This window comes from Hylobates moloch, unplaced genomic scaffold, assembly GCF_009828535.3.
Source record: "Hylobates moloch isolate HMO894 unplaced genomic scaffold, HMol_V3 SCAFFOLD_1, whole genome shotgun sequence".
Lineage (NCBI taxonomy): Eukaryota > Metazoa > Chordata > Mammalia > Primates > Hylobatidae > Hylobates > Hylobates moloch.
The window spans coordinates 218,418,364-218,443,866 of NW_026652276.1; the positions used below are offsets into that span (position 1 = coordinate 218,418,364).

At 40.5% G+C, this 25,503-nt stretch overlaps 1 protein-coding gene across 2 annotated transcripts in view; it reads right to left on the minus strand.

Annotated features, from left to right (window-relative positions):
* Positions 1-25,503, minus strand: part of DGKI (diacylglycerol kinase iota) — a 475,885-nt gene that overhangs the window by 10,553 nt on the left and 439,829 nt on the right. For both annotated transcript variants that reach the window (XM_032761874.2, XM_058427069.1), the window contains 4 exons: positions 20,204-20,241; positions 15,893-16,013; positions 5,441-5,477; positions 3,655-3,754 (listed from right to left, as the gene is read on the minus strand). In XM_032761874.2, the coding sequence (XP_032617765.1) occupies positions 3,655-3,754; positions 5,441-5,477; positions 15,893-16,013; positions 20,204-20,241 (296 nt within the window). The remainder of the gene's footprint in view (positions 1-3,654; positions 3,755-5,440; positions 5,478-15,892; positions 16,014-20,203; positions 20,242-25,503) is intronic.

Genomic DNA, 25,503 nt, shown 5'->3' on the forward strand with positions numbered 1-25,503 from the left:
ATATCCCTAATCATTCCACCAAACTAAGATAACCACTACTAACCTTCCACTGATAACTAGATTTTGTCTTTTATATGCCTCTATACATATTTTTATAAAAACAAAACCACAATTCGTTTACATACTGTTTTACCTTTCTTAGCAATATATCATAAAGTTGTGTCATTAATCTTTTACACCAACATTTTAAATGATCATACAATTTCTTACAGACTACTATAATGCCTTTTGTACATTTGCATACACACATATACACATATATTTGTGTATATATTGCTATTTTTTAAATGAGGCCATTGAACAAGAAGTCAGCAGTAAAGGGAGAAAGAGTGTCCATTCTTTTGAATGCCTGTAGATATTACTTGATATCGCTCAAAATTTCTAATTTTTGTTCAATGATAAAGTTTTAACTGTTTAAAAAGTTATGTTAAGTTCCAAAGGAAGGGTAGAGACATGATCATTGTACCAAACAAATAGCTCCATGTACAAACGCACACAAGTTTTATAAATATTATCAGAGACCTCTCAGCTTTTGTCTCGGCTATCCCAACAGATACTGGCGACCTCAATCCAACCTGCTCTACATAGCCTACTGAGGAGAGGACAAAAGGGAAGTAACGATGGCTCTAGAGTCTTTCTAAAATTTTACTTATTTACTTGGGATTTAGCCATTAACCACCAGTTTGAAGTTCCTATAATAATTTTTATTCAACTTGTTTGCAGCCTTAGTAGATAATTGTGTCTTTACTTCCATAATAATGAGGTTGGAATTTCCAGTTTCCAAATATTCAGAGAGTTTGCGGAGTTGGGCCTTTGAGTTGATTTCTGAGGAACTGATCTCTAACAGGAGAAATTCTCAGGATGCTGCTTCTCTCCAAAAAATTCCAGAAGATTCAGTTGTAATTATCACATTCAACTTTAAACTAGCATCAAGTTACAGAACGGCAAAATTTAAAAATCCTTAAAACGTAATGAAATATAGCTATATTATTTCATGTGGTAAGATCTCTAGAATATAACATTGAGTGAAAAGTTATACGATATCATGTATGTATGACTTTATCTAGTTAAAAACAATGAGAGAAAAACAGGCATATCTACATGTGAAGGGGGATCATTAAAAGTTTAATGATATCCAGGTCTAGCTTGTGAGGTTTCCAGCAATTTTTTGCTTTTTGGAGCATATCTTCCTACATTACTAGTTTTCTATGTGAGGGGTTTATAATTATAAGAACAAGCTATTTCCATTTTTTTTTTTTAAAAAAAGCAGACACATACACAACACAAAATAGAAAGAAGTGTCCGTGAACATTGAGTCTTTAATCTGATTCAGAAACGTAGAAAGATAAAAAAGCAGACCTGCTCAAGAGCCAGGTCTCCTGATTCCTGTTTGGTTTGTGCCTCTTCTTCATGGCTTCTCTCTGTTTTTAAAATGATCTGAGTTGAGTGTAGGACCAGCCTTTGTGTGGTAAAGAGGCAGTTGCACTGCTGTGGTCCGAGTGGCCCTGGCAAGACCAACCCTACCCCATAACCTGGCTCCATTAATCCTGACTATAAGTTGTGTGTTTCTCGAGCAGGCTAAACATCAAAACATCTGAGTGCAAATAACATCCAGGAAGAACATCGCATTGAGAAATTATTACTTTTAATGGCAAAAACCGCAATTACTTTTACATTAACCTAATCATCCGCCATTTGAAATAGTGTACCCGATTAGCTAGCCAGACAGGTAACAGACCACTAGAAATCAGGACACAGCTCAAGTGTGTTTGATATACCTAGGCAGCCAGGGACTTCAGAGAGCAAGGGTGCTCATGGGTTGCCAGGGAAGTGGAGAGTTCTTTGTAATACAACTGGCTCAGAAAGGAAAGAAGTTCACTTGGAAGGCAAAGTTATTTCATAAAGTGGACTGCAGTTTGAGGAGGCCCCAGGGAAAAAATTGCACATAGGCAGATTCTTATCACTTAAATAAATCTAATGGAGCTTAAGCCATTAATTAGTCTTCTAAGTAATCTATCTACTGGGTGTCATGGTTACAACCATTGGCCCAAAACCTGAGCTACTCGGTACCTGCTTAATGAAGGCCTCAACTGTATATTAAGATCCTTCTATGTAAATGTCTACAGTTAAGTGGTTCATTCTTTCCTGGAGTCTACCGAGAGTGTTCTAAAACTCTCAGAGCTTATCAGAATCCTCTATGGCAAGCTTGTCCAACCCACAGCCCGCAAGCCATACGCGACTCGGGATGGCTGCAAATGAGGCTCAACACAAATTTGTAAACTTTCTTAAAACATCGTAAGATGTGTGTGTGTGTGTGTGTGTGTGTGTGTGTGTGTGTGTGTGTGTGTGTGATTTTTATTTTTTCAGTTCATCAGCTGTTGTTAGTGTTAGTATATTTCATCTGTGGCCCAAGACAATTCTTCTTCTTCCAATGTGGCCCAGGGAAGCCAAAAGATTGGACACCCCTGCTCTATGGTGTTGATTTTCTATGTAAACTAACTCCTCTTTCTCTCTCTTCTTTCTTATAGGCTGAGCCCTGGGTCAACTCTACTAAGCTACAGCTCCTCCTTCCCTCTATCTTTCAACCCTTTCTCTTGAGTGCTGTCTGTAAACTTAAACAACTCATGGTGCAGCTTGTTCTCAGCTCTCCTCAACAGTTTCCCCAAGGCCTCACCTCTGCCAGCAGATGCTATCAAGGTTGGCGCACATGTCACACTACAATTTCTGGCCTCACTGCCCTCTTATTAAGATAGTTCTAAGAAAGTGGACGCTTTAAGTTCAGATTTACATAACTTTTTCTGTGGAGAAACCAATCACATTTCAAGCCACGTGCTACAGGTATCACTGTACCTCAACAAAACAGATTCCGCAAACAAACCAATTTTGTTATGTGGCTGGGGTGTTCTGGCACCAAATGAGAACCACCAACCTGCTGATACAACACTGGGCTGGACGTCAAAAGAGCTCAATTTAATTTAAGGCTCAGCTACTGGTCCAAGGGTATGTATAACTTTCTCTAGGCTTTTAGCTCCTATACCTACAAATGACAGTAATTCCCATGCTATCTAGTATCTGAGGCTAACTTTTAGAGAATAATATTAGAAAATAAATAGAAAGAATTTTTTAAAAATGAAGAACTACATAAACACACCAGATTTAAGACTGTAACCATCTCAAAGCCAGATCCTACCATCCTGGGAGCTGGGAAAGAATCCCTCTGGCATCCATATAAGGGGCCATATAAATCACGGAATTTAAACCACGTTGGAGTAAGTACTGAAGGAAAATCCCAAAGGGGCTTCTCAGTAGTCAGGCCAAAGTCTTTGAACATGGTCCTGACCCCTCTCCTTGGGCTTCGGACCTCAACTCCCATGACTTGGCTGCTAGCGTTCAGCAGAACAACCCCAAGGTCCCAAGGTCAATGTGTTCAGAGGTGTATAAAGCCCCATAGGCAAGCACACGCCCTCCCTTTGTGCTTATACATTTAAATCACAGTTTCTCTAAATGAAGCACTCTATTTTTTCCTCCTTTTTCCAAAGCCCCAGGCACTTCCATAAGCACAGAAAGGATGTCCGTGCTATGGTCACAAGCAAAGGCAACAGTGCCTGCGATCTCACCCAGCAGGAGGATGTTTGCACTCACTCATCGAGTTACCTTGGAGTCCGTCTTTCTCAGAGATGCTCCTGCATCCACCAGAAGCTGGCACACAGCCCGGTTCCGCTGGCAGGCAGCCTTGTGCAGTGCAGTCTCACCCCTAAATCAAAGATGAAATGGGAAACCACCCATAAAGGAGTTGGAGGCAGCAGGGAATGGGGTGAGGGGAGCTGATGTTGGGTGCTCCTCAGCCTCCTTCCCTATAGGCTGCTGAGACCTTGACTGTAGGGTACATTCTGGGGAGGTAGGGAAGGGGATTTCTAAAAATTCTTTGAGCTAGTCACCACCTGATCATAATATCTGACTCCAGCCCCTTTTCCAAACAGTGTTGATTAACTAGGTTTAGTAATTTTTTAAAAAAAACTACTACTATCTGATTTAGGTGATAGTCAATGCAGTATTAAACAGACTAATTGTTTAGATACATCTGAACACTGAAGCCATTCTCTCTGTGCATACATTTGAGCAGAGCGAGAAAGGCACTGGGTGAAAGAACAGGGAGCAGCGTAGAGTGCCTCTGGCCCTTCAGGCACAGCACGCAGCCCTTGGTTGATGGCCACTCAGCCTGCAGTGGAGTATCTCCTGAGAACCCAAGTTCAGAGAGCCAGGCCAACACCCACTCTGCTCTATCCACTTTAGATTCTGTGTGAGTGGCAGGTGGAAGGAAGGGGCAGCCACAGAGGATATCTGAGAGGCACAGTGAGACTCTGGGAGAGTTTGAGAGCCAGGGCTCTCCCCAGGAGGCAGCAGGCTTGAGGCCAGCCACTCAGTGTGGGAAGTGGCAAGGGAAACTGGCCATTTCCCCATCACTGACAGGCTCTATAGGGAGGAGGGTATTCCTATCCTGAGCCCAAAGGCACCAAGATGCTTAATGCCAAAGTGTTTCAGGAAAAATCAATAGCAACCTTTAGAGAAGGCAAAATGGGGTAAGTGATGGCACCACTTATAATCTTGCCAATAGGATGTGCTGGCATGTGGACCAGCTCTATGGAGCGATAGACAGCTTCTTCCACAGCTCTACTGCTTCTCTTCATCCTCCATTCTATTCATTTCTACTTTTCCTCCTCCCTACATGCTTAGCTACTCACCACCTCATTCCTCTCCACACCAACTCATCTTTATACCTTTTCAAATATGGCTTTCAGGATTAGTTGTACAGCCTATCTTTGTTCCTGTTTGGGGAGCAGTAGCTATTTCGCTACTTTAGAAATAAGGTTGAAAACAAACATTATCATCAGTTTAGGCACCATCCCAGAGCTGATGACTTTTTCAATCAGGATCCCTTCTCTGAACCACAGAAGACAGAAAATAGAGTGACTATGTTCTTAGTTCTTCAGTGGTGGTACATAACTTGTCCTGTTCTAGACTAACCGAGAGAAGTTAGGTCATTACATGTGAATAATGCCTTAGGGCAGTAGGGCCCCATTTTCTCAGAAACTCCAGTTGAGAAAGAATAAATGTGATGGGTATATTAAAAGGTAAGTGTAATTATTTAGACTTCTCAGCATTCCAAGATGCACCAGTGCAGAAGTACATTGCTTGAAGCAAGCTCTAAATGATGATTAGCACTGACTATGGAGGCAAGCATTATGACAATGGTCATCAATTTCTATTGTGTAATTTTTTATTTAGGCTATTAGCCCTGCACAGTTATGAACAAAGTTGAAAGTGGACTTTGAATTAATTAAGTTAAAATTACCTATGATATGCTCTATAGATTATATTCTTCTCCTAGATATGTTCTGAAGAAAATAACCCAGACTATGTAATAAAAGGCAACACTCACGTTTCACTGTCTGCCATATCCAATAACTCGGAAGGTCCTAAATAAGAAGAAAACAAGATGACAATCAAAAATAAGCTCAAAAACTAAACATTAACAGAAAATCTATAGTCACAGAATTAAAATGCCTTCGAAAGCTAAATTTGGGGATAGGAATAATAAGACAAAAAGAAAAATAAAAGGATCCCTCTGCCTCCTCATCACCAAACTCCCAATGTCCATGAACCAATATGTACAGAATGGTAGATACAAAAGAATGGTATGGTCTCTGCTGTCAAGAAGCTTTCAATCAAGTTTATGAAATAAAGCTGGAATAAAATAACTGAAAAATAATTAAGTGGCTAACTAGGGAGAAAGGGGCAGATCAGGTGGGCTTTAGGAATCAGGGCAATTTCTCATTCTCAAACGAGTCGCTTGGGATGGTGTCTTATGAAGCATAATATTAAGGCTGTAAGATACTATACGTATCATCTAGGGTACAATTCCACTTTTTATAAAATTTCCCTCCTCAGACCAGAAAGGAATACTATGCATATACATCAAATGACTATAGATGCATCCTTAGGAATGGAAATATTCTGTGAATTTTCCCTTTCACAATGTTTCATGTGTTCACGAATTAATCCATTCAGTCTACAAACACTGCTTGGAATGTCCACCTTTCTAGCTCTGTACCACTGCTTCTCTCCCTGCCATCTCTTGCCCTCTTCAGCCTGTGGGTATCAGCTGAGACTTTTTTTCCCCATAAAACCCTTTATTATCCCACTTCAAACAGCTTATTAAACACCTGCCTATACAATCCCTCACTTTATGTACTGACCCTGTTTCCTATAGTTGAATGGGTAATGGGATTTATCATCCAAGTTGGGACCACCCCAGGCAACGGGGGATATATGATCATGATACTGATCATGACACTTAACAAACTGTTTTAAAATAACCTATTGATTTATCTCTCCCTATAACTAGACTCCAGAAAACCCCTGAAAGTTTTGGCCCATGCTTTGTCTAGCATTGTGTCATTCCTTGGTGCCTAGTATAGAGCCTGGAGATAAGTAGATGCTTAAATATTTGCTTGAATGGATGAATAAATATGCTTTTAAGTGCCAAACACAGTCAAGGTATTGAGTATTTTAGTCTTTAGAAAGATGATCCTGGGGATTTGCTCTCCTTATTGGTAGATATCATTATTATTAAAAATTAACTTATTGTGCATAGTAAGAAGGGGTGGAAGAGGTTATCACTCTTACCATGAAAGTCATTGGCCAAGGACAACATAACAGAGATGTTATGGGATTTCATAATTCTCCTGGTAATCCAAATCATCTTGACCTCTTCTCTTTCACACCTGCTATTCACTGGGACCAGGTGAATCTTCTCTTGCAAAGTCTCTCCTATTTGTCTTTTCTGTTTGTCCTATTTGACAAATAGACTTCCTAACTGGTATCTGCCTGGAACATTATTAGCATGCAGAAGTAGTTACCAAGAAAGATAAGAAGGTCTTATATCATCTAGATTTCTAGGTTTCCAATACATTATATCTACTGCTTACTTCCAAGTATTTAAACACTGGAGCTCACAGTCTTTCATCTGGAACTACATTTCCTCAATTTGTTCCCAGGGTTCCATTTTTTTTTTTTTTTCACAAAAGCTAAAGTGGTAACTGCACACTCAACCATTTATTTCTCAGGCTTTCCCAGCTCTCCCTATCCAGAACCGCCACCTATGTAAATCTGACATGTTCTTCAAAGGTTAGTCTGTGACAAGGTCCTCTCAAAAGATGACCTTTGACAGAAGGAATGTATTCTTTCTCTCAACTCCCAAAGTACTTATTTGGTTCTACCCTCATACTATGTATTCACTTTTTGAATGCATGCCTTCCATAAATAAATTATTCTATATTTGTTGAATATAAGAACACCTCAGTTATTTTTTGTATCCTTCTAGCACCTACCCTATATTAAGGAAACAACAAAGATTTAACACATACCTCTTTGTTCCTTGAAAACATGAATAATGATCCTCATCCTCCCACACACATACCAAAACTGCAGAGTCGCACAGGACAGTGATCAGGGGTGAGGTTTCTGAAGCCATCCCTTCTTGATTAAAAATCCCAGCTCTACTACAGACTAGGTCTTGGCCAAGTCTAATCAATCTCTTAGCCCCTTGGTTATCACACATGTAAAGTCAAATTAATAATAATATTTATCTCACAGGGTTGTTGTGAGAGTTCAAGAGGGCTGGGCATGTTGGCTCATGCCTGTTATCCCAGCACTTTGGGAGGCCAAGGCGGGTGGATCATTTGAGGTCAGGAGTTCGAGACCAGCCTGACCAACATAGTGGAACCCCGTCTCTACTAAAAATACAATAATTAGCCCGGCGTGATGGTGCGTGCCTGTAATCCCAGCTACTCAGGAGGCTGAGGCAGGAAAATCGCTTGAATCCAGGAGGCGGAGATTGCAGTGAGCTGAGATCGTACCACTGCACTCCAGCCTGGGTGACAGAGCAAGACTTCATCTCAAAAAAAAAAAAAAGAAAGAAAGAAAAGAGTCAATACACATAGTGTGCTTAAAACAGTGCCTGGCACACCACACTGCTTCAACTTTAGATAGCATGAAGTGTCCTATTCTCTGTCCTGATACAGCAGGTCACACTACATCAAGATATGGGATCATCAGTGAAGGAATGTGGTATGGAAGGGTTGCTTTACTTCCACTTACATGTGAAGCCACTTGTTGACTCAAATTCTATGTCCTGAGAATCAAGCACCTGAGGCCTATTTAGCTGTCAACAGGGCACTCTTTGCAACGTCAGCAAGGGGCTTAAGCACCCAATGGTCCTCTTAAAGAGTGCCTGTCACCTTCAGCGAACATTCTAAGCTACTCCTTTTGAAACAAATTCCATGAACATGAGCAGCCTAGACTCATTAGTAGCTCTGTGCCCATTGGTACTGCTAATTGCACAACTATTTAGGCAACAGAGGCCTTGTTTACTTTTCTCCTTCATTCAGCACTGTCATTCAGTGCTCTCAGAGCCATGCCACGGTGAGTCCACAGTCATCCAGGGTCTAAGCCTCTATGCAAGTGACGGGATCCTCAAGCCTTTTAATTGGGCTAGCATAGCAATAATTTGACAATATGAAGGTGGGGACAAGGAAAAAAGCTGTTCTTCACAATTTCTGACCAGAATCACTACAAATGCAGCCAACCCAGAATTATTCCAGAGCTGATTATCCAGTCTGTGAGTCAGGCATGCCCGCGGCTACCCATCACTCTCCCTCCCTCCGTGCCCTTTCATCCTCTGCAGCTGACAGAGGTGAGAGGCAGAGGCACTAATAACAAGGCAAGAAACTTTTGCTCATAATTAATATCTAAAAAAAATGCCCATTAAAAGGTTTGGGGAATGGCTCTGAAATAATCAATTTAATTAACGTCAACTTTCCTTATTCTCCCATCAACATAGATAATCATAAAATAGCAGAACATTTTGAACACTGGCCAAGAAGAGGCAAAAGTAGCAGCCACCTGACTACAGATGGGAATGGGCAGCTATTTTTAACAGCACAGGTACATTTTCTAATCATTTTTGGCTTGCTTTAAGATAACTGTTTGCATAATGCTAGCAAGGAAGGAGTTACAGAGAGTGGATGCCAGGAGAAGCCTAAGACAAGGCTGTTCTCCTTATTTGAACCTGCACTGCCCAATGGGGAGCTATGCTTTAACTGTACACTGTGGAGTTTAACTGTACCCTGTGACTTTTAGTGCAGAAACAATAACACCTGTGATTTTTGAAAAGTTAATTTGAGTCTCACTAATAAAGGAAAGGAGACAAAAGGAGAAAAACAAGAGAGAAAAAAAATAAAGACTAGTCAGGTATGGTGGTTCATGTCTGTAATCCCAGCACTTTGGGACAGCCAGGTGGGAGGACTGTTTGAGCCCAGGAATTCAAGACCAGCCTGGGTAACATAACGAGACCCCAACTCTACCAAAAAAAAAAAAAAAAAAAAAAAATTAGCTGGGCGTGGTAGTACATGCCCGTAGTCCCAGCTACTTGGGAGGCTAAGGAGGGAAGATTGCTTGAGCCCAGGAGATCAAAGTTACAGTGAGCCATGATTGCATTCCAGCCTGGGTGACAGAGTGAGATTCTGTCTCAAAAAAATAAAGACAATTGAATTCCTTCAACGTATATGAATGGGTAACATTTGAGTTTGAGGCTTGTTTTATATACACATACATTCTGATTGCGGACACTATGCCATCTCCCCTAAGGAATTTCAAGGGAGATCATCAAATTGTCAGCAGAGAATTCACTGTTGTTTCCTCAATAGAAAAGGAAATCTCAGGTCTCTGTCTCTTCCAGGGTTTACTGAAATGTCCACCCTTCATCCTTTGGCTGACTTGAACCAGAAAAAATACTGTAAAATCCCTATTGAGGAGATATGGGTGCAGATTTCTCCATGAAAATTTCAGATGAAAACGGCCTCTGCTCTTCCAGAACCCTAGATCAGTTGTCATTTGAACTCTGCTTATGACATTCACATGGTGCTACCCTGCATTGTGGCTATTTATCCATGTTTCATTTCCCTTGCTGGTATTAGGAATATGGAGGACACAGACCATCTCTCACGTATGGATGAGTTTTGGCAAGTAACCTAACTTTACCATACTTCAGTTTTCAACACCTGTCAAATGGAGATGAGAGCTTACTGTATAGGGCTGTAAAAATTAAATATGATAATGCATTTAGAACATTTAGAACAATAGAGGTTAGCAGTGATTGTTACAGAAACTTTTTTTTCCTCAAAAGTGCCTGGGACCGAATTAAAATGTTTTAATGAATGAATGAATAAAAGACATTTTAAAATCATTTTGGATCCCAGCCAATATCACTTTAAGAGAAAGATTCACAATTGAAACATGGATTCAAAAGACTGTGCTATATGGGAAATGGTCTGAAAATTAAGGGAAAGAAAATTCTGTTAAGTGGACATACACATCAGTATTCAGGAGACGCCCAGGGAATGCGAAAGGAAGCAAAACTTCACAAATCTTTCAAAATGAGAAAGTGAACATCGTGTTAAGTAGCCAGGCCTTCCAAATTACAATGTTGCTGCCCAGTACTCATTCCATAGGCTCTTCTGTTGGATACCCCAGCTCCCGCTGATGTGACTTTGTCATCAATATTATATTTGTATTATATATTACGTGCCTTTTGTCACATGCATCCTTTAATTTGCTTCCCACACCAATGCCTCCAAATCCCCTTTGCTATTCCTTCCACTTCCCATGGCCTCTCTCTGGGCCCTCATTTCCCATTAGTCTCCCTGACGCTGCCAGCAGACCATTCCAAATCCTCCCCTGCCACAGGACAAAAGCTGCACAGATGTGGGGAGAGCTGGCACTGGGAATGCTAACAGTACTGTCATCCTGTCCCAGCAGGATGGTGGTCTGTTCTCTCTGGGACCAGAGGCAGAAAAAGGGGGGTTAAAAAAAGAGAAAAGAAAGACTGAAGACAGAAAAAGAGGGAAGACAAAATAACCCATTGAAATCAAAAAGGAAATGCATGAGTGAGATTTCTATCAGGAAAACCAGTAGGAGGCAATGGGGTAGGCGTGGGGAGAATAAAAACAAAAGAGCAGAGTGTGCAGGGTGGCGAAGGAAAGAAACAACACAAAAGTCCCTTGGAGGGGCAAACAAGGGGGGAGGGAGCGGGCAGAAAATATGGTTGAAAGGAGCTGAAAAGCGGGAAGCACTGAGAGGAATCTCAGCTGGAATCCCTGCATCCTTAGTCTCTCTCCCAGTCTCTGTGGAATTGTTAACTCTTCCTCCCCGAGTCTCTTTTCAACTCTCTAAATGTCCAAATTCCAGTTTTTCATAAAGGAAAGCAGCATGCTGTATAGATGAGAGAAGACATCCAAAGGAAGAAGATGCAAGCTGAAAAAAATTCAAGCCTCCCATGGCGCTTTCAGAACATACCGCACATCTCATGTGGCACAGCCCCCAGCCTGCTTTAAAAGAGCCCATAGAAGAGAAATCAGTTGCTGCTTGTTGTGTCTGGGAGAATAACTAATCTCAGGACTCTTGTTCAGGTGTCCTCTTGATGGTGGCGGCCCACACTCCTGACCAGAGCCAATGAAGAAGAGGGCAGAGCAGAGGGGAGAGGGGCTCAGGAGTAAGGCTGCAGGAAGCAAACGAAGTGTCAACTCAAGAGCCACAAACAACATCAGCTGTGCACCTGGAAAAGAGCCTGTGAATCCTTCAGAACTGCTATTACTAAAGGCATCATTACAGTCAGGTGTTTGAACAATTTTTCAGATTTACGTCATATGAAACCATGGGACAGACATAAACCAAATTGTAAAAAATAAGTAAATAAACAACAAAGGCTTTAAGATACTTGCAATATTCAATAACCAGGAGGAATGTCTTTCTTGATCTTTGGCATAGCGTAAAATTTTTATTTGTTATTTTTTGTTTTCATTTACGTGAATTCAAACTGATCAGACCTACCTACTGCAAATCTGATGCTAATTTAAAAATACAATGCCATAGTCTGGTATACATCCCTAAATCCCAGACTTACTGAGGCCTCTTGGAAAGGCTATTTTCTTTGTCAGGTCAGGGTATTCCAGAGTTATCATCATTACTAAGTTAGGAGAGACCATTTCAGTCAACAGAGATCACCTTAAGAAGGTGATTACAGTATTGAAAAAGGGTAATGGTTTCTGTGTACTTGTCCCTGACTTCAAGAACACTGTAATTTAAAGGAGTTTCTATCATCTAAAAGAGAGAAATGGTTTTGCTATGATAGTTTTCAATAAAATGCAAAGGTTAATATAAACTGAATCAACAACTAAAGATATTAAAAAACAAACAAAACGACAGTTGAGCTGAAGTGTTTAGCTCTTGTGGAATGAGGTGAATTAGGCTATATCAAATGATTTTACATCCATATTTCTGAATAAATAAAAAAGATAAGATAGACATCAAGAATGAAATTGACAATGTCTATCAAGGTTGATAAAAACTAATTTCAATAAGAATCAATTGCGTTTGAGTCTCCATATTCAGCTATAGTAGTAAAGTGTTAAAAATTACCATCCATCAAAAATGCAGTGATCCTAGGACTGAACATCATAATAACATTTTATTTACAAACAAAAGAGATGGATTGTGCTCTCCCATCTCCACAGTCTTTCTTCCTGTGCTATTAGAGATCCTGGTGAGGCAGGAAAGGCATAGGATGCCTTCTGAGACCTCAGAAATTGTTTGCCTGGAAGCGAAGTTAGGATGATTACTGTGAACATTGGGTTTCTTCTCGTGAGCATAAATATTAAGCTGATTAATTTATAACATCTAACCAAAGCACTGGAAAAATAAGCACCCTCACCCCCCTAAAAAAGATTGAATTCCTTTGTGTCCTTCCATTTGAGCGGAGTGGTGTTGTGTGACCCAGTCTTTGCAAGAGTCACTGCGGGTTGATGAGAAACTGATTTGTATTGGAATGTTAGGTTTTGATCAAAGCCCTCAGAGACTAATGTGCCGGATGAATTGATGCCAGGCAAAGTAGGTGTGTAGTGATCTACATTTGGGGATAGAAACTCCAAGGCCTGTGAGCTTGGATGAACGGTGCTTTTAAAGGCCCTATTTTTGGAGGCAGGGGAAAGAGAGGAAGTGAAAAGCTACTGTGTTAGGGTGATATCATCCCAGGACTCATCATTCATGTCCCTGGGGCAGCTCAGATGAGGAGTTCTGCTGTTCTCATTTTTAGTATAATCATATTTCAAATATTGCATGGGCTATACTTATGTTAAAACCTTCATTATTGTTATCATTTTTTTATCTTCAAGAGACAGGGTCTGGCTCAGCTGCCCAGGCTGGAGTGCAGTGGTGCAATTCTAGCTCACTCAGCGTCCACCTCCTGGGCTCAAGCAATCTTTCTGCCTCAGCCTCAAGTAGCTGGGACTATGGGCCCACCATGCCTGGCCATCTTGTATTTTTATTTGTGAAACTTGGGTTCTTAGGACCCAGAACCAAAGTCAAATAGAAAAACGAAGCTCTAAGGGATTCCAGGTGAGTCAGAAGCTCAGGACATTGCTCACTTTAAACTGCCGAGACCGGGACATAAGGGAGTGTGGTAGATTAAATATCTCCATGAATTATTCATGGCTCATACTACCAAACAGTGGAATCTGTTTCCCAACCTTTTAAGTCTGGGCTGGCCCTGTGACTTGTTTTAGCCAATAGAATGCAGTCGAGATCATCCAGAACGTCCCAGCTTAGCTTCAGAACATCTGGCAGCTTCCACTCTCACCCCTGGGAACCCCAGCACTACCATGCTGTGAAGGATCTTGGGAAAAAAAGACCAGGTGTTGAGAAAGGCTTAGGTGTCCTGGCCTTCCACAGCCCTCCCACCTGAAAGCCCCAAACATGTGAGAGTCCATCTTCAGTAAAGCCTCATCAAAAAAAGGAGCTGACTGCAGCCTCCTAAATGAGACCAAGTGAGACGGTGGATACAGAGAGGATCCTAGGACTAGGGGAGGAAATACTGCTTCTCCAGGAAAGGTGAAAAGATGGGTGGGGGGCTGTGGAGAGAGAGATTCCTGGATTGTGTTGTCACTCAAATAGATGGCCAGTGTCTCACCTAACTCCAGAGAGAGGGTAGGTGGGCACCAAATGGCTTAAGGTATCCAAGCAAGCATTCAATCTCTTGGGTAAAGGGTAAACTAAAGAGAGTAGATTGGAAGTGATCAAGAAGACAGCAAATAGGAGAACTTTAAACCTGAGCTAAAGAAAAATACAGTGACAGTATACATCTAACCCTCACCTGAGCTTTGTGCAGTAGAAATCCTGAGATATTAGTGTGGCTTCACTCTTGCCCAGAAAGGAACGCTTTTAACTGAAAGAGACTGAATAGCCAGGGACATAGGAGATGGAATGATACAAGCCCCAGATTTAGCACCAAAAATGCATCCTACCTACCTAGGCTTTCCAGGGCAGACAGGTTTGGGATTATCCAACCCAGCCTACAAGGAGTAAAGAAATCCTGTCATCACAGCCCTCCTGTTTTCATGGTCTTTCCTTTCTCTAACCCACCCTTTCTACCGTATTTCAGACCAAGGGTTCAAGCAGAATCTTCACAGTGAGAAGGTGCTGAAGACAAAGCAAGGGGTGTCTAACGTGATTGATAGCTTAGTACCTACCTTGCAAGGATCTTGTCAAATGATGGGATGCATTTACTATAAACAATTGGCAAATATGTGCTTGATAAATGGTAGCTATGTTATCTATTTGTGGCTTGACCGTAGGACTTAAAACAGCTCCATATATCTGTTTTAAATTTAATTATACACACGATCTTATTTTTTTCTTTAGCCTGCAATTGCTTGAAAACAGTGACTGTATTTTATTTTTGTCTGTGTACCATCTATAACAGGCAGCTCCTGTTAGGCACTACACAAATATTTGTTAAATGAATGAATCAATGAATGGAATAAGACATACTTGCTGAATTGCAAAAAAAAAAGGAGCAAAAAGGATGTGAACGTTTACGAGTTTACGAGTATGCTTACTATCTACAGGCTGAATTTGGGTACAAAAGGAGTCAGCCACAGGCTGACTGTCAGGGCTCAAAGAAACTTTTCCAATCTCTCTGTATACCAAGATCTAGCAGAATTAGACTATTTCATTCCTTCTCATTTAAAACAGACTAGCTAGGCAGTATTTTTTCCCCTTTATTCCTGTTCTTTATTCCTAGAAATACTACGGAACATGATAAATTGAATGTAACAGTTTAGATTTGGTATTCATTAAATATGTTTATGCTTCCAAAGGGTTTTTAGAGGCAGATTCTATAGTGCATGCTACTTCCTGCAAATGATCTGGCACCAAATTAGAAATCCAGTTAGAAAGCAGTCTGGAAGGTTAGTATGATCTGCCACAGACAACACAATAGTATCAGACATTTTCAAAGAGAATAAAGCATAACTTGGGTGGAAAAGATAAATGAGATCAAACAAAAAAAATAAGAAACTAGAAAGATGTAAAAAAATTATCCTCATGAATCTTCACAATGATGAACCACAAATATGGATTAGGTAGGGGATCCCAACCCATTAATTTACAGAAGAGCTCTAGAAAATAATAAAGTGCACGATGCCAGGCTGCATTTATTTTTGTCCTATATTTTAAAAAAACTAATTAGTCTGACAAATAGCCTGTAAAGAGCTTGGTATGAACACTGTTTCTATTAATTGCTTGGTTAGGATGGCCCATATGTGTCAGTGGCCTGCAACCACGACTGCCTCAAATAAGCAGGGGCAGAGTCTGCTAAAAGTTCGAGAGTATTTCTGCCATTCTGAAGACTGCCTGGATGAAGGGTATCTTAGAAAATGCAAAATGCAATGGATTTCACAGATAAGTGATCCTTGGTAAGTTCACTATGCCTACTCACCGTGGTCAAGGATGTATTTCACAATCTCCCCGTTGCCGGTTTTAGCTGCGTAGTGAAGGAGTGAACAGTGGTCTGGTCCCTGAATTAGCAGACTGCCTCCATTTTTATAGCTTTCTATTAGCTGCAAGAGAGACATACAAAAAGAAGCTCAGGCAGAAGGCGGAACAAGGATAACAGCTAACTGGTAATAAAATAAGAGTCATGTAGCAAACCACAATGTTTTCAGCCTTAGAGGACATAGAGAAAAGTCAAAAAGATGAAGTAACATTCCTGGACTGTGTTATCACTCACAGAGATGACCAGTGTCTCTTCTAACTCTGGAGAGAGCCTGTGGGTATTGAACAGGCTAGAGAAACTGAATCACGCTGAATTACTTTTTTCATTTATTTTCTGAGCACTGGTCTCTATGGTCTCTCAAAGGAGTAGTGAGGGGTAGAGTGGAGAACAAAAGCATCTCTATGTTGGCTTAGCATTCTCTTGAGTGAAAGAGTAATGATGGCTATAAGCAGGAATAGCTTGGTGACTGTAGCTAAGCTTCCTGCCTGTGTCCTTCAGTTTTTCTTCAGTCTTATGAACCTATATACCAAATATCAAAGCTGCTTCTGTTTCTCCCGTGTAAGATCACTGAATACAAGCATAGACACATACACACGCATGCATGCATGCACACACACAAACACACATCTGGCTTCCTTCTTCATCCAGATATGCAGCCCAGCCTGCAAACCTTCTGTTAATCATCCAACACATACCTAACAGGCTAGAGATGATCTACAGAGTGAGACCCAAAATGATTCAGAAAATGTAGTAGTTTCTATATGAGAGAAGACTGGAAAAAACAAACAAAAAAAAAAAACAGGATTTTGTAGCCCGAGGATAAGGTGGCTACATGAGGATATGGTCTAAGTTTATAAAATATTGAACATTACAGAAAATGTGAATGAGTCCCTCATCTCCAAACTACAGTATTTCAGGACAAGAGTGCCTGCATGAAGCTTCTAATAGGTAATTTTAGGACAAATGAGAATTAAATAACCCAGCAGGTAATAAGCAAAAGGAACATACTATCTTTCAAGAAGTTAGATGGCACACATTATAGATAATCAAACATCCCATAAGGTGAAAGAGCATAAACGACATAAATGCAAAGAACAGTCCTAGTGTTCTATACCATTGTAGGATGACTATAGTTAATACTACATTAAATAGCCTTAAATAGCTAGAAGGAGGATGTTGAACATTCCCAACATAAAGAAATGATAAATGTGTGAGGGGCTGGATATGCTAATTACCCTGATCTGATCACTGTATATGTATCAAAACATCACTATGTACTCCATTAATATGTATCATCATTTGTCAATTAAAAATACTTTCTTAAAAAAAGAACCTAAATTCAGAGTTCACGTCTTCACTCAAATACATCCATAGAATTGTCATGTGCTAGATGCCAGGAAGATAAATGTGAATACAATTCAGTCACTGTGCTCAAAGCCCTCACAGCCCATGGGGGAGACGGATAGGTAAAGAATCACACAGTAATGGACGGGAACATCACAAAGGTCTCAGAGAAGCACTAGGGAAGCATGAAGCAGGGGATGGAAAGAGCCACGGAAGACCTCCCAGGACATGGATCAAAAGCAGTAGCTGAAAGGAGGTAAGGAACATATGGGACCTCCATCCCTAAACTGGGGGGCAAGAGGGCAGGAAGGAGTAGCTAGCAATTTTCCACAAAAGTCTAAAAGGATATCCTGTTCTGTTCAACTGCGTTGTCTTAAAATGACACTCCCCTTCTTTGTGGGGAGATCGACAAAGGATAGCAGCATGGACCCAACCAGACCTGTTCAGGGTCAACTGCCTTGATCCTGCCTTCCTGTGCTGTTTCTAGACACCATGAATATTCAGTTAGTCCATGGGCACTTTCTGCAGCCCAGTTGTCCAGGAGCTATTTGTGACAGCCTTCACACGGGGGTGGCTCCAGAGATGTTCTGTTCACTAGTCTCTATCTCTCACTCTCTTTGTCTCTCTCTCTCTCTTTCTCTCCCTCTCTCTCATACAAACACATACACATGTACCCAATTTAATATTTTATATATATTGCACTTTCTGCTCAGAGGAAAGGAACAAAAGAAATCAGAGAAGAGAAAGAGGGCATGAATATTTGAGAAGGAAAATAAAGAAAATATGTAAGAGAGAAAAAGCAAAACCTTAAGCCCTCAGTAAATATTCCATCTCCCAGTAAATAAGGTGTTATTGGCCGGGCGCAGTGGCTCACGTCTGTAATCCCAGCACTTTGGAAGACCTAGGCAAGCGGATCACGAGGTCAGGAGATCGAGATCATCCTGGCTAACACGGTGAAACCCCATCTCAACTAAAAATACAAAAAATCAGCCAGACGTGGTAGTGGGTGCCTGTAGTCCCAGCTACTCAGGAGGCTAAGGCAGGAGAATGGCATGAACCCGGGAGGCGGAGCTTGCAGTGAGCCAAGATCGCGCCACTGCACTCCAGCCTGGGTGACAGAGCGAGACTCCATCTCCAAAAACAAAAACAAAATAAGGTGTTATTAAGTCATGTTTTAGTCATTTAGGAAAGAATTATAACAGAGAATGCATTAGGTTGGTGCAAAAATAATTGCAGGTTTTGTCACTGAAATGACAAAAACCGAATTACTTTTGCACCAACCTATAATAAGACAACCAGCTGGATATAGTGATTTCCCGCATTGCAAATGATTCTCTATTTAAAAGTACAAAAAAAAGTGTGATAATAAACTCAGGATCTTGGGAAATCAGTTGCCTAAACTAAAAGCATATAGAAAATAAAATGGAAGGGTTTCAAACGTACAGTGCTTTGCAAAATTTTCTGTTGTAGAAATCCACCAAGGGCAGGAATCAATTTTATTCATGCCTTTGTTTCCCACAAAACCCAATGGAAGGCCTTGCACAGAGTATAGGATTGTATGGGCTTAATCCACTGGTAAGAAACGGCCCTGAACTCATCAATATACTGCTTGGAGAGCACTCTTCTCTTCTGGGTAACAATTTCTATTGACCCTGTGATCTGTGCAGTGGCATAGGCACCATTTTCAGGATTATGTGCCTAAAGGGGGCAGTTGATCAAGATGTTTGCAACATTTTCACCATTTGTTTTCTTCTAGTAACCTGTTCAAAATGCAGCACAGGTGTCCTTCAGTTTGTCCAACAGATGTGCCTAAAAAGTTATGTCTGAGGGTAGGACTTTTCAGCTTTCTCTTAGGGCTCTTGGTTCCTTGATCTGTAATGGCACCTTACTCCTCAGGCTGAGGAGTCAGGCGTAGCCTCTGCCTTCAGGCTGCTGTCATTAATACAGAGCAGATCAGTTCCAGCAGGGGGTTTGCAGCGGCATATGGGCAGTCATGAGCCTGATGCCTGAAAATGACGTGGGACCAAATATAGCTTTAGAATATTCATAGATGATGTTGTATTATATAACAAATATTTGTATTTCCACCATGTTTAGCTATTAAAAAACACAGATCTACACTATCAGAATATTAATAAAATAGCTAACATTTTAGAGCCCCTTCCATGTAATAGGAACAGTCTTGAGAGCTTTATATGTATTATTACATTAATTCCTCATGACAAGCCAAAGAGAGAGGTAATATTATTCCATTTTACTGATGAAAAAACTAAGGCACAGAGAGAATTAGATAATTACACGAAATCACACAGACAGTGAATGGCAGAGCCAAGATCCAAACTCAGAAAGTCTGACTTCAGATTTTACATTCACCCTCAGGGCAGTGGTGACTGCTTCCTTCCTTCTGAACAAAACTCACCAGAAAACACAAGGAAGCACAAATTAAACTATTCCAAGTGGATCAGCGTTCTTGTTTGACTAACTAGGAGGGTGCTTGCTTGACTAACTATGATCTCCAAAGTATAAAACCATGACAAGGGAAGATTAATCTCTGTCCTGAAGGATGCATTTCTGAGTGTTGTCCAGGTATTTCTTACGGATACATTCATTTCAATACCTGCCTGAAAGGAAATCTTTAAATTCTTCAAATGTCAGCTTCTAGAGGGCAGGCACACTGTGCACATTGCATCCTGGGGACATGCAGTTCATTTTAAGTAACTGAGACAAGTACCCCGGTGCTCTTGAACACCATCTCTGCTCAGTTCTCAAAAGAACATCCTGCCTCTTCTACTCAGCCAGTGCAAGCAGGGGATGATAAATGGTAGATGGGAACATAGAAATTTGATGAGGAATGATGTTGATTTAAAGTTCTTAAAGCATCGCCAAAGATTTGGTAGGAAGATATCTTACCTTCATAAGATCACCAGCTATTACTGCCTGCAAAATTGCTGTGAAAGACAAAAGAGAGATGTCCCATTAGTAGAAGACCCTCTTATTAAAATATTACACAAAGTTGGATCCATATTTTGGATAAGTAGTCTACATTTGGGGCAGGAATCAGGGAAGGAAAATATCTTGGTCAAGCAGACCGAGGCCCCTTCTTTAACCCTTCCCCACCCAGGTGCCCATTCCACGTACCCTTCTAGGGCCCATGCGTGCCCCCTCCAGCCTTGGTACAGTAAATATTTTAAAAACTGGAGTCACACAAATTGGGTTCAAATCTCAACTCTGATACTTTAAGCAGTACGACACTGGGCAAATCATTTAACCCCGCTGAGCCTCAGTTTCCACATTTGTAAAAGAGCAGGTTGAAACTTAGTAGGGTTCATGAAGTCCTATGAATGTTCCTAATGCAGCCATGGATGCAGAGTAAGTGCCTAATCATGATTGCACTTGCTTCCTTCTTTCTAGTTCCTTCTACTTTGCCCTCTTGGGGTTTAAGCAATCACCAGTCTTTTTGTGTGTTTTGTGATGATAGATAAATACCTATTGCTATGAATATTAAGAGGACTGGAGACAGTAAAGAGGAATCAAGTCTATTTTAATTGTGTGCTTGAGAAAACAACCATGTGTTTGGCATTTAATTTATTGATGATTCTTATGGAAAAAAAAGCCTAGAGATAACAGGTAACTTAAACTACTTTTAAGAATATGTAGCCTTAGGGAAAAAAAATAGATGTGTCTAATGATTCAGGCACCTTACGTGGGGTGTAGAAGAGGAATGAGAGGCTAAGCATGGTGGCTCATGCCTGTAATCCCAGTACTTTGGGAAGCCAAGGTGGGTGGATCATTTGAGGTCAGGAGTTCAAGACCAGCTTGGCCAACATGGTGAGACCCCGTCTCTACCAAAAATACAAAAATTAGCCGGCATGGTGGCACACCTGTAATCCCAGCTACTCGGGAGGCTGAGGCAGGAGAATTGCTTGAATTCGAGAAGTGGAGTTGCAGTGAGGCGAGATCGCACCACTGCCCTCCTGCCCAGGCGACAGAGTGAGACTCCATCTCAAAAAAAAAAAAAAAAAAAAAAAAATCATTTTTATTTTAGATTCAGGGGATACATGTGCAGGTTTGTTACAAGGATATATTGCAAGAAGCTGAGGTTAGAGCTTCTATTGATCCTGTCACCCAGACGGTGAACATAGTACTCAACAAGAGGTTTTTCAGCCTTTGTCCCCCTCCCTGTCTCCTTCTAGAGTTCCCAGTGTCTATTGTTCCCATCTTTGTGTCCATGAGTATCTAAGATTTAGCTCCCACTTACAAGTAAGAACATGCAATATTTGGTTTTCTGTTTCTGCATTAATTCACTTAGGATAATGGTCTTCAGCTGCACCCACGTTGTTTCAAAGGACATGATTTCATTCTTTTTTATGACTGTAGTATTCCACGGTGTATATATACCACATTTTCTTTATCTGCTCCACTGCTGATAGGCACCTATGTTGATTCCACGTCTTTACTATTGTAAATAGTACTAAGATAAACAGTGAGTACATATGTGTTTTTGGTAGGATGATTACTTTTCCTTTAGGTATATGCCCAGTAATGGGATTGCTGGTTAGAATGGTAGTTCTGCTTTAAGTTCTTTGAGAAATCTCCAAACTGCTTTCCACAGTGGCTAAACTAATTTAAATTTCTAACAACAGTGTATAAGCATTCCCTTTTCTCCACAGCCTAACCAACATCTGTTATTTTTTGACTTTCAAAAAATAGATTTTAAGGCTTTAAAGTCACAAAGTTTTGGAAGAAAAATAATTTAAATGTATTTTGCAAAGTGATATTTTATTCCTATTTGAGTAGTCTCTCACACAGAGTTAGCCAAAAGTGCTGTATCATGCATTAAATTACATGGAGTCCCCAGCTGTCACTGAGCAAAACCCCCAAAGCTTTTATATTGAGTATGTATGATTCCTGGGTGAGCAGATGCAAAGGACCATAAGAATGTTAAACTCACTCACTGGCCCTGGGCTGAGTGCCTTCCCTTGAACCAAAGCTGAAGCCTTGGAAATTTATAGGAATGGTGAGGGCTACTTGAACATCAGAGGAAAAAGAAGGTAGGAAGAAGAGAAGAATGGAGAAAAACGGAGAACGTAAAAGAGAGAAGAAAAGTTCCTCGCCATAACAAGCTACGAGCAGCATCCTCTTTGCATTCCCCTGTGAACCCTAGCATAATGCTTTGCACATTGTAGGTGTACACCAATTAATTGTTGAACTGACTGAAAAGAAAACAAAGGGAGAAAAGGAGAAGAAAAGAGAGATGAAAATAAGAGAAAGGGAATTAATAAAGTGTTATGTGTAAAAAAAAAAACCCTATGAAAATATGGTGTCTCACTCTTCATTTTATAAATGTCCATAGTGGAGTTTAAAGTAAGTTAATTCTCTCGAGGTATAGTGGCCCAAACCAGCACCATAATACAGACCCTGTGTGAGCCTGTGTCCAGTGCCCTCATTGAGTTCATCATGCACAGAACTCTACTAGGCTCTGCAAGGCCTATAGACAGTGAAAAAACCACTGTTGTCAGGTTTGTAATGTGAAAAAGGCTCTCAACTGGAGTCTAATTCTAATCACTACAATTTATTGGACACATAAATTTTGGAGGTTATTCAATCGTTTTGAACCAATTCTCCACTTGCAAATGAGGTTAACAGCTGCACTGCTCACCTCTCAGTAGTTAGGATAAATTTTTTAAAGTGTTTTAGAAATAGATATGTTATATAAACAGAAGGCACAGTTTTCGGTATTTTGTGACTGCACATAAGTACCTGAAAAAGACATATGGACCTTCGGAAGGAGCCTACCAATAAGGGTAAAATTGGCATGTGAAGCTGGGCAGACATATCTCTGTTAATATAGAACCCATCAGATTAGAAGCACAGATAAATGAGCCAAGGATATGGTGTTTAACAAAAACCCTGCATTGAAGGACAAGGAAGGAGAGGCTGGAGAAAGTAAAGCCAGCCCTCCATATCTGTAGGTTCCACATCTGCAGATTCAACCAACCTCACATCGAAAACATTCAAAAAATAATAATAATGATACAACAGTAAAAAATACTATAAATTTTAAAAATATAGCATAACAACTATTTATATAGCATTTGCATTATATTGGGTATTATAAGTAATCTGAAGATGACTTGAAGTGTACAGGAGGATGTGCAAAGGTTATATGCAAATACTGAGCTATTTTAGATCAGGGACTTGAACATCTGTAGATTTTGGTAACTGCAAGGGGTCCTGGAACTAATCCTCCACAAATATCGAGTAACAGCTGTATTAGCAATCACAGATCCAAAAGAACAAATCAGTTTGGACTCTAAGATGTTCTCCTGACTGAAGTAGAATGTCCCTAATAGGAAAGAAACAAGGTTAGGAAAGTTGCATGAGGGAGCAGTTAATGCAAAGCCTTGTAACACACACAGAAGTTCAAAACATAGCCTGTGTTCTCTGCCAGGCATGGTGGCTCACATCTGTAATCCCAGCACTTTGGGAGGCCAAGGCGGGTGGATCACGAGGTCAGGAGTTCAAGACCAGCCTGGCCAAGATGGTGAAACCCTGTCTCTACTAAAAATAAAAAAATAAAATAAATTGGCCAGGTGTGGTGGTGGGCGCCCGTAATCCCAGCTACTCAGGAGGCTGAGGCAGAAAATTGCTTGAACTCTCGGGAGGCAGAGGTTGCAGTGAGCCGAGATCATGCCACTGCACTCCAGCCTGAGCCACAGAGCGAGACTCCATCTCAAAACCAACCAACAAACAAAAGAAACAACAAAATAGCCTATGTTCTCAAGACTGTATTGAAACATTTCTCAGAATTTAAAAGTTAATAAAAAGAGAGAGAGAAACAGAGAAAGGAGAAAGGAGACAGAAAAGGAAAGAAAAACGAATTAATTAACTGAAAGCATTTATGTAATAAAATTCAGTACATGTAAGCAATAAAGCAAGATGATGAAAAAACTCCCCAGGACAAAGGCTATTTAAGGACCACTAAATATATAAGTTAATAAAAATAGGACAGTCTGGGTAAAACTCTTGACAAGGTGTGGAGTTCATAGAAGGCTTCCTGAAGCAGGTGAAGTTTAAGCTGACTCTTCTATGATACATAGATTAATTAACAAAGAAGCTTTGAAAAATCCTAGCAAGATGAAGGAAGGATGTGAACAAAGAGATAAAGGTAAGTCATGGTGTCTGAGGGAATCTGCAAAGAGCTCTGTGTTGTCACATCTGAGGTGGAGAGTAGTCTCAGGTAATGTGATCCAAAGTTTCACAGGAACCACTCCAGGGAGTGAGTCTGACACCAAGATAAGGCATTTAAATTTTATTCTCCTGGTGATGAGAAGCTATTGAAGAGCTAAAAGCAAACCAGGAGAGCATATAAATGTCCTTAAGCATGTCAGCGTGAGTCTGCTTCTCCCCCTCTGGAAACAGTTAAGTTCCTACTCTTTGCTCCTTTTCTCCCCATAGCCAACATCACAGCCTCTTCCAACTTCTACCCCGTATCACTCACAAGCATTGTTATTTATGTTTGTTGGTTTCCAACAGGCTCTCAGTTTGAAGTCCCCTTGAATAGGTAGAAGATCATATGACAGAATCATAACCATGAATAATTTCCAATTCTACTGGATGTGGAAAGCATGAATATTTAAGTCAAGCAATACACCCAAGGGTAGCTATTATGCAAACATTATTAGAAACAAGGCTCACTTCTCTCTCCTGATTAATGTCCTTCCCTATGAACACTGTTGTTTAAGATTTCCTCAACATAAAAAGAGCCTGAATCTATTATTATTCAACTCCAGATAATAACCTTCTGAAGGATTGAGCTTAAAAACAAATAATGAGGTGTTATGATTACAATATTATTCTTCATAGTTTCTTGAGCTCTGAGCTCGTCTTCTTGCCTTTCTCAAAACTCCTTCATACTAAGGAAAGAATGCTCCAAAATTCAAAGAAGCAGGGAAAGTCAAGTTGTTAATGGATATAAAAGTTGTTAAGTATATGAATATTAAGTTTCTTGGAAAATTAAATCACAGAAACTTATGAAGACAGGAATGCAAGGGGGTAGGGAACTGAGAAATTTTTCATTTTTACAGGTTAGAAGTTGAATCATTACTTCATAGGAAATGGTTTATTTTTCCTTCTATGCTGTATCTTCAAATACATTGTTGTTCAGTACACATACCAAGACAGAAAGCTGGGACTAAGAAGTCAAGACT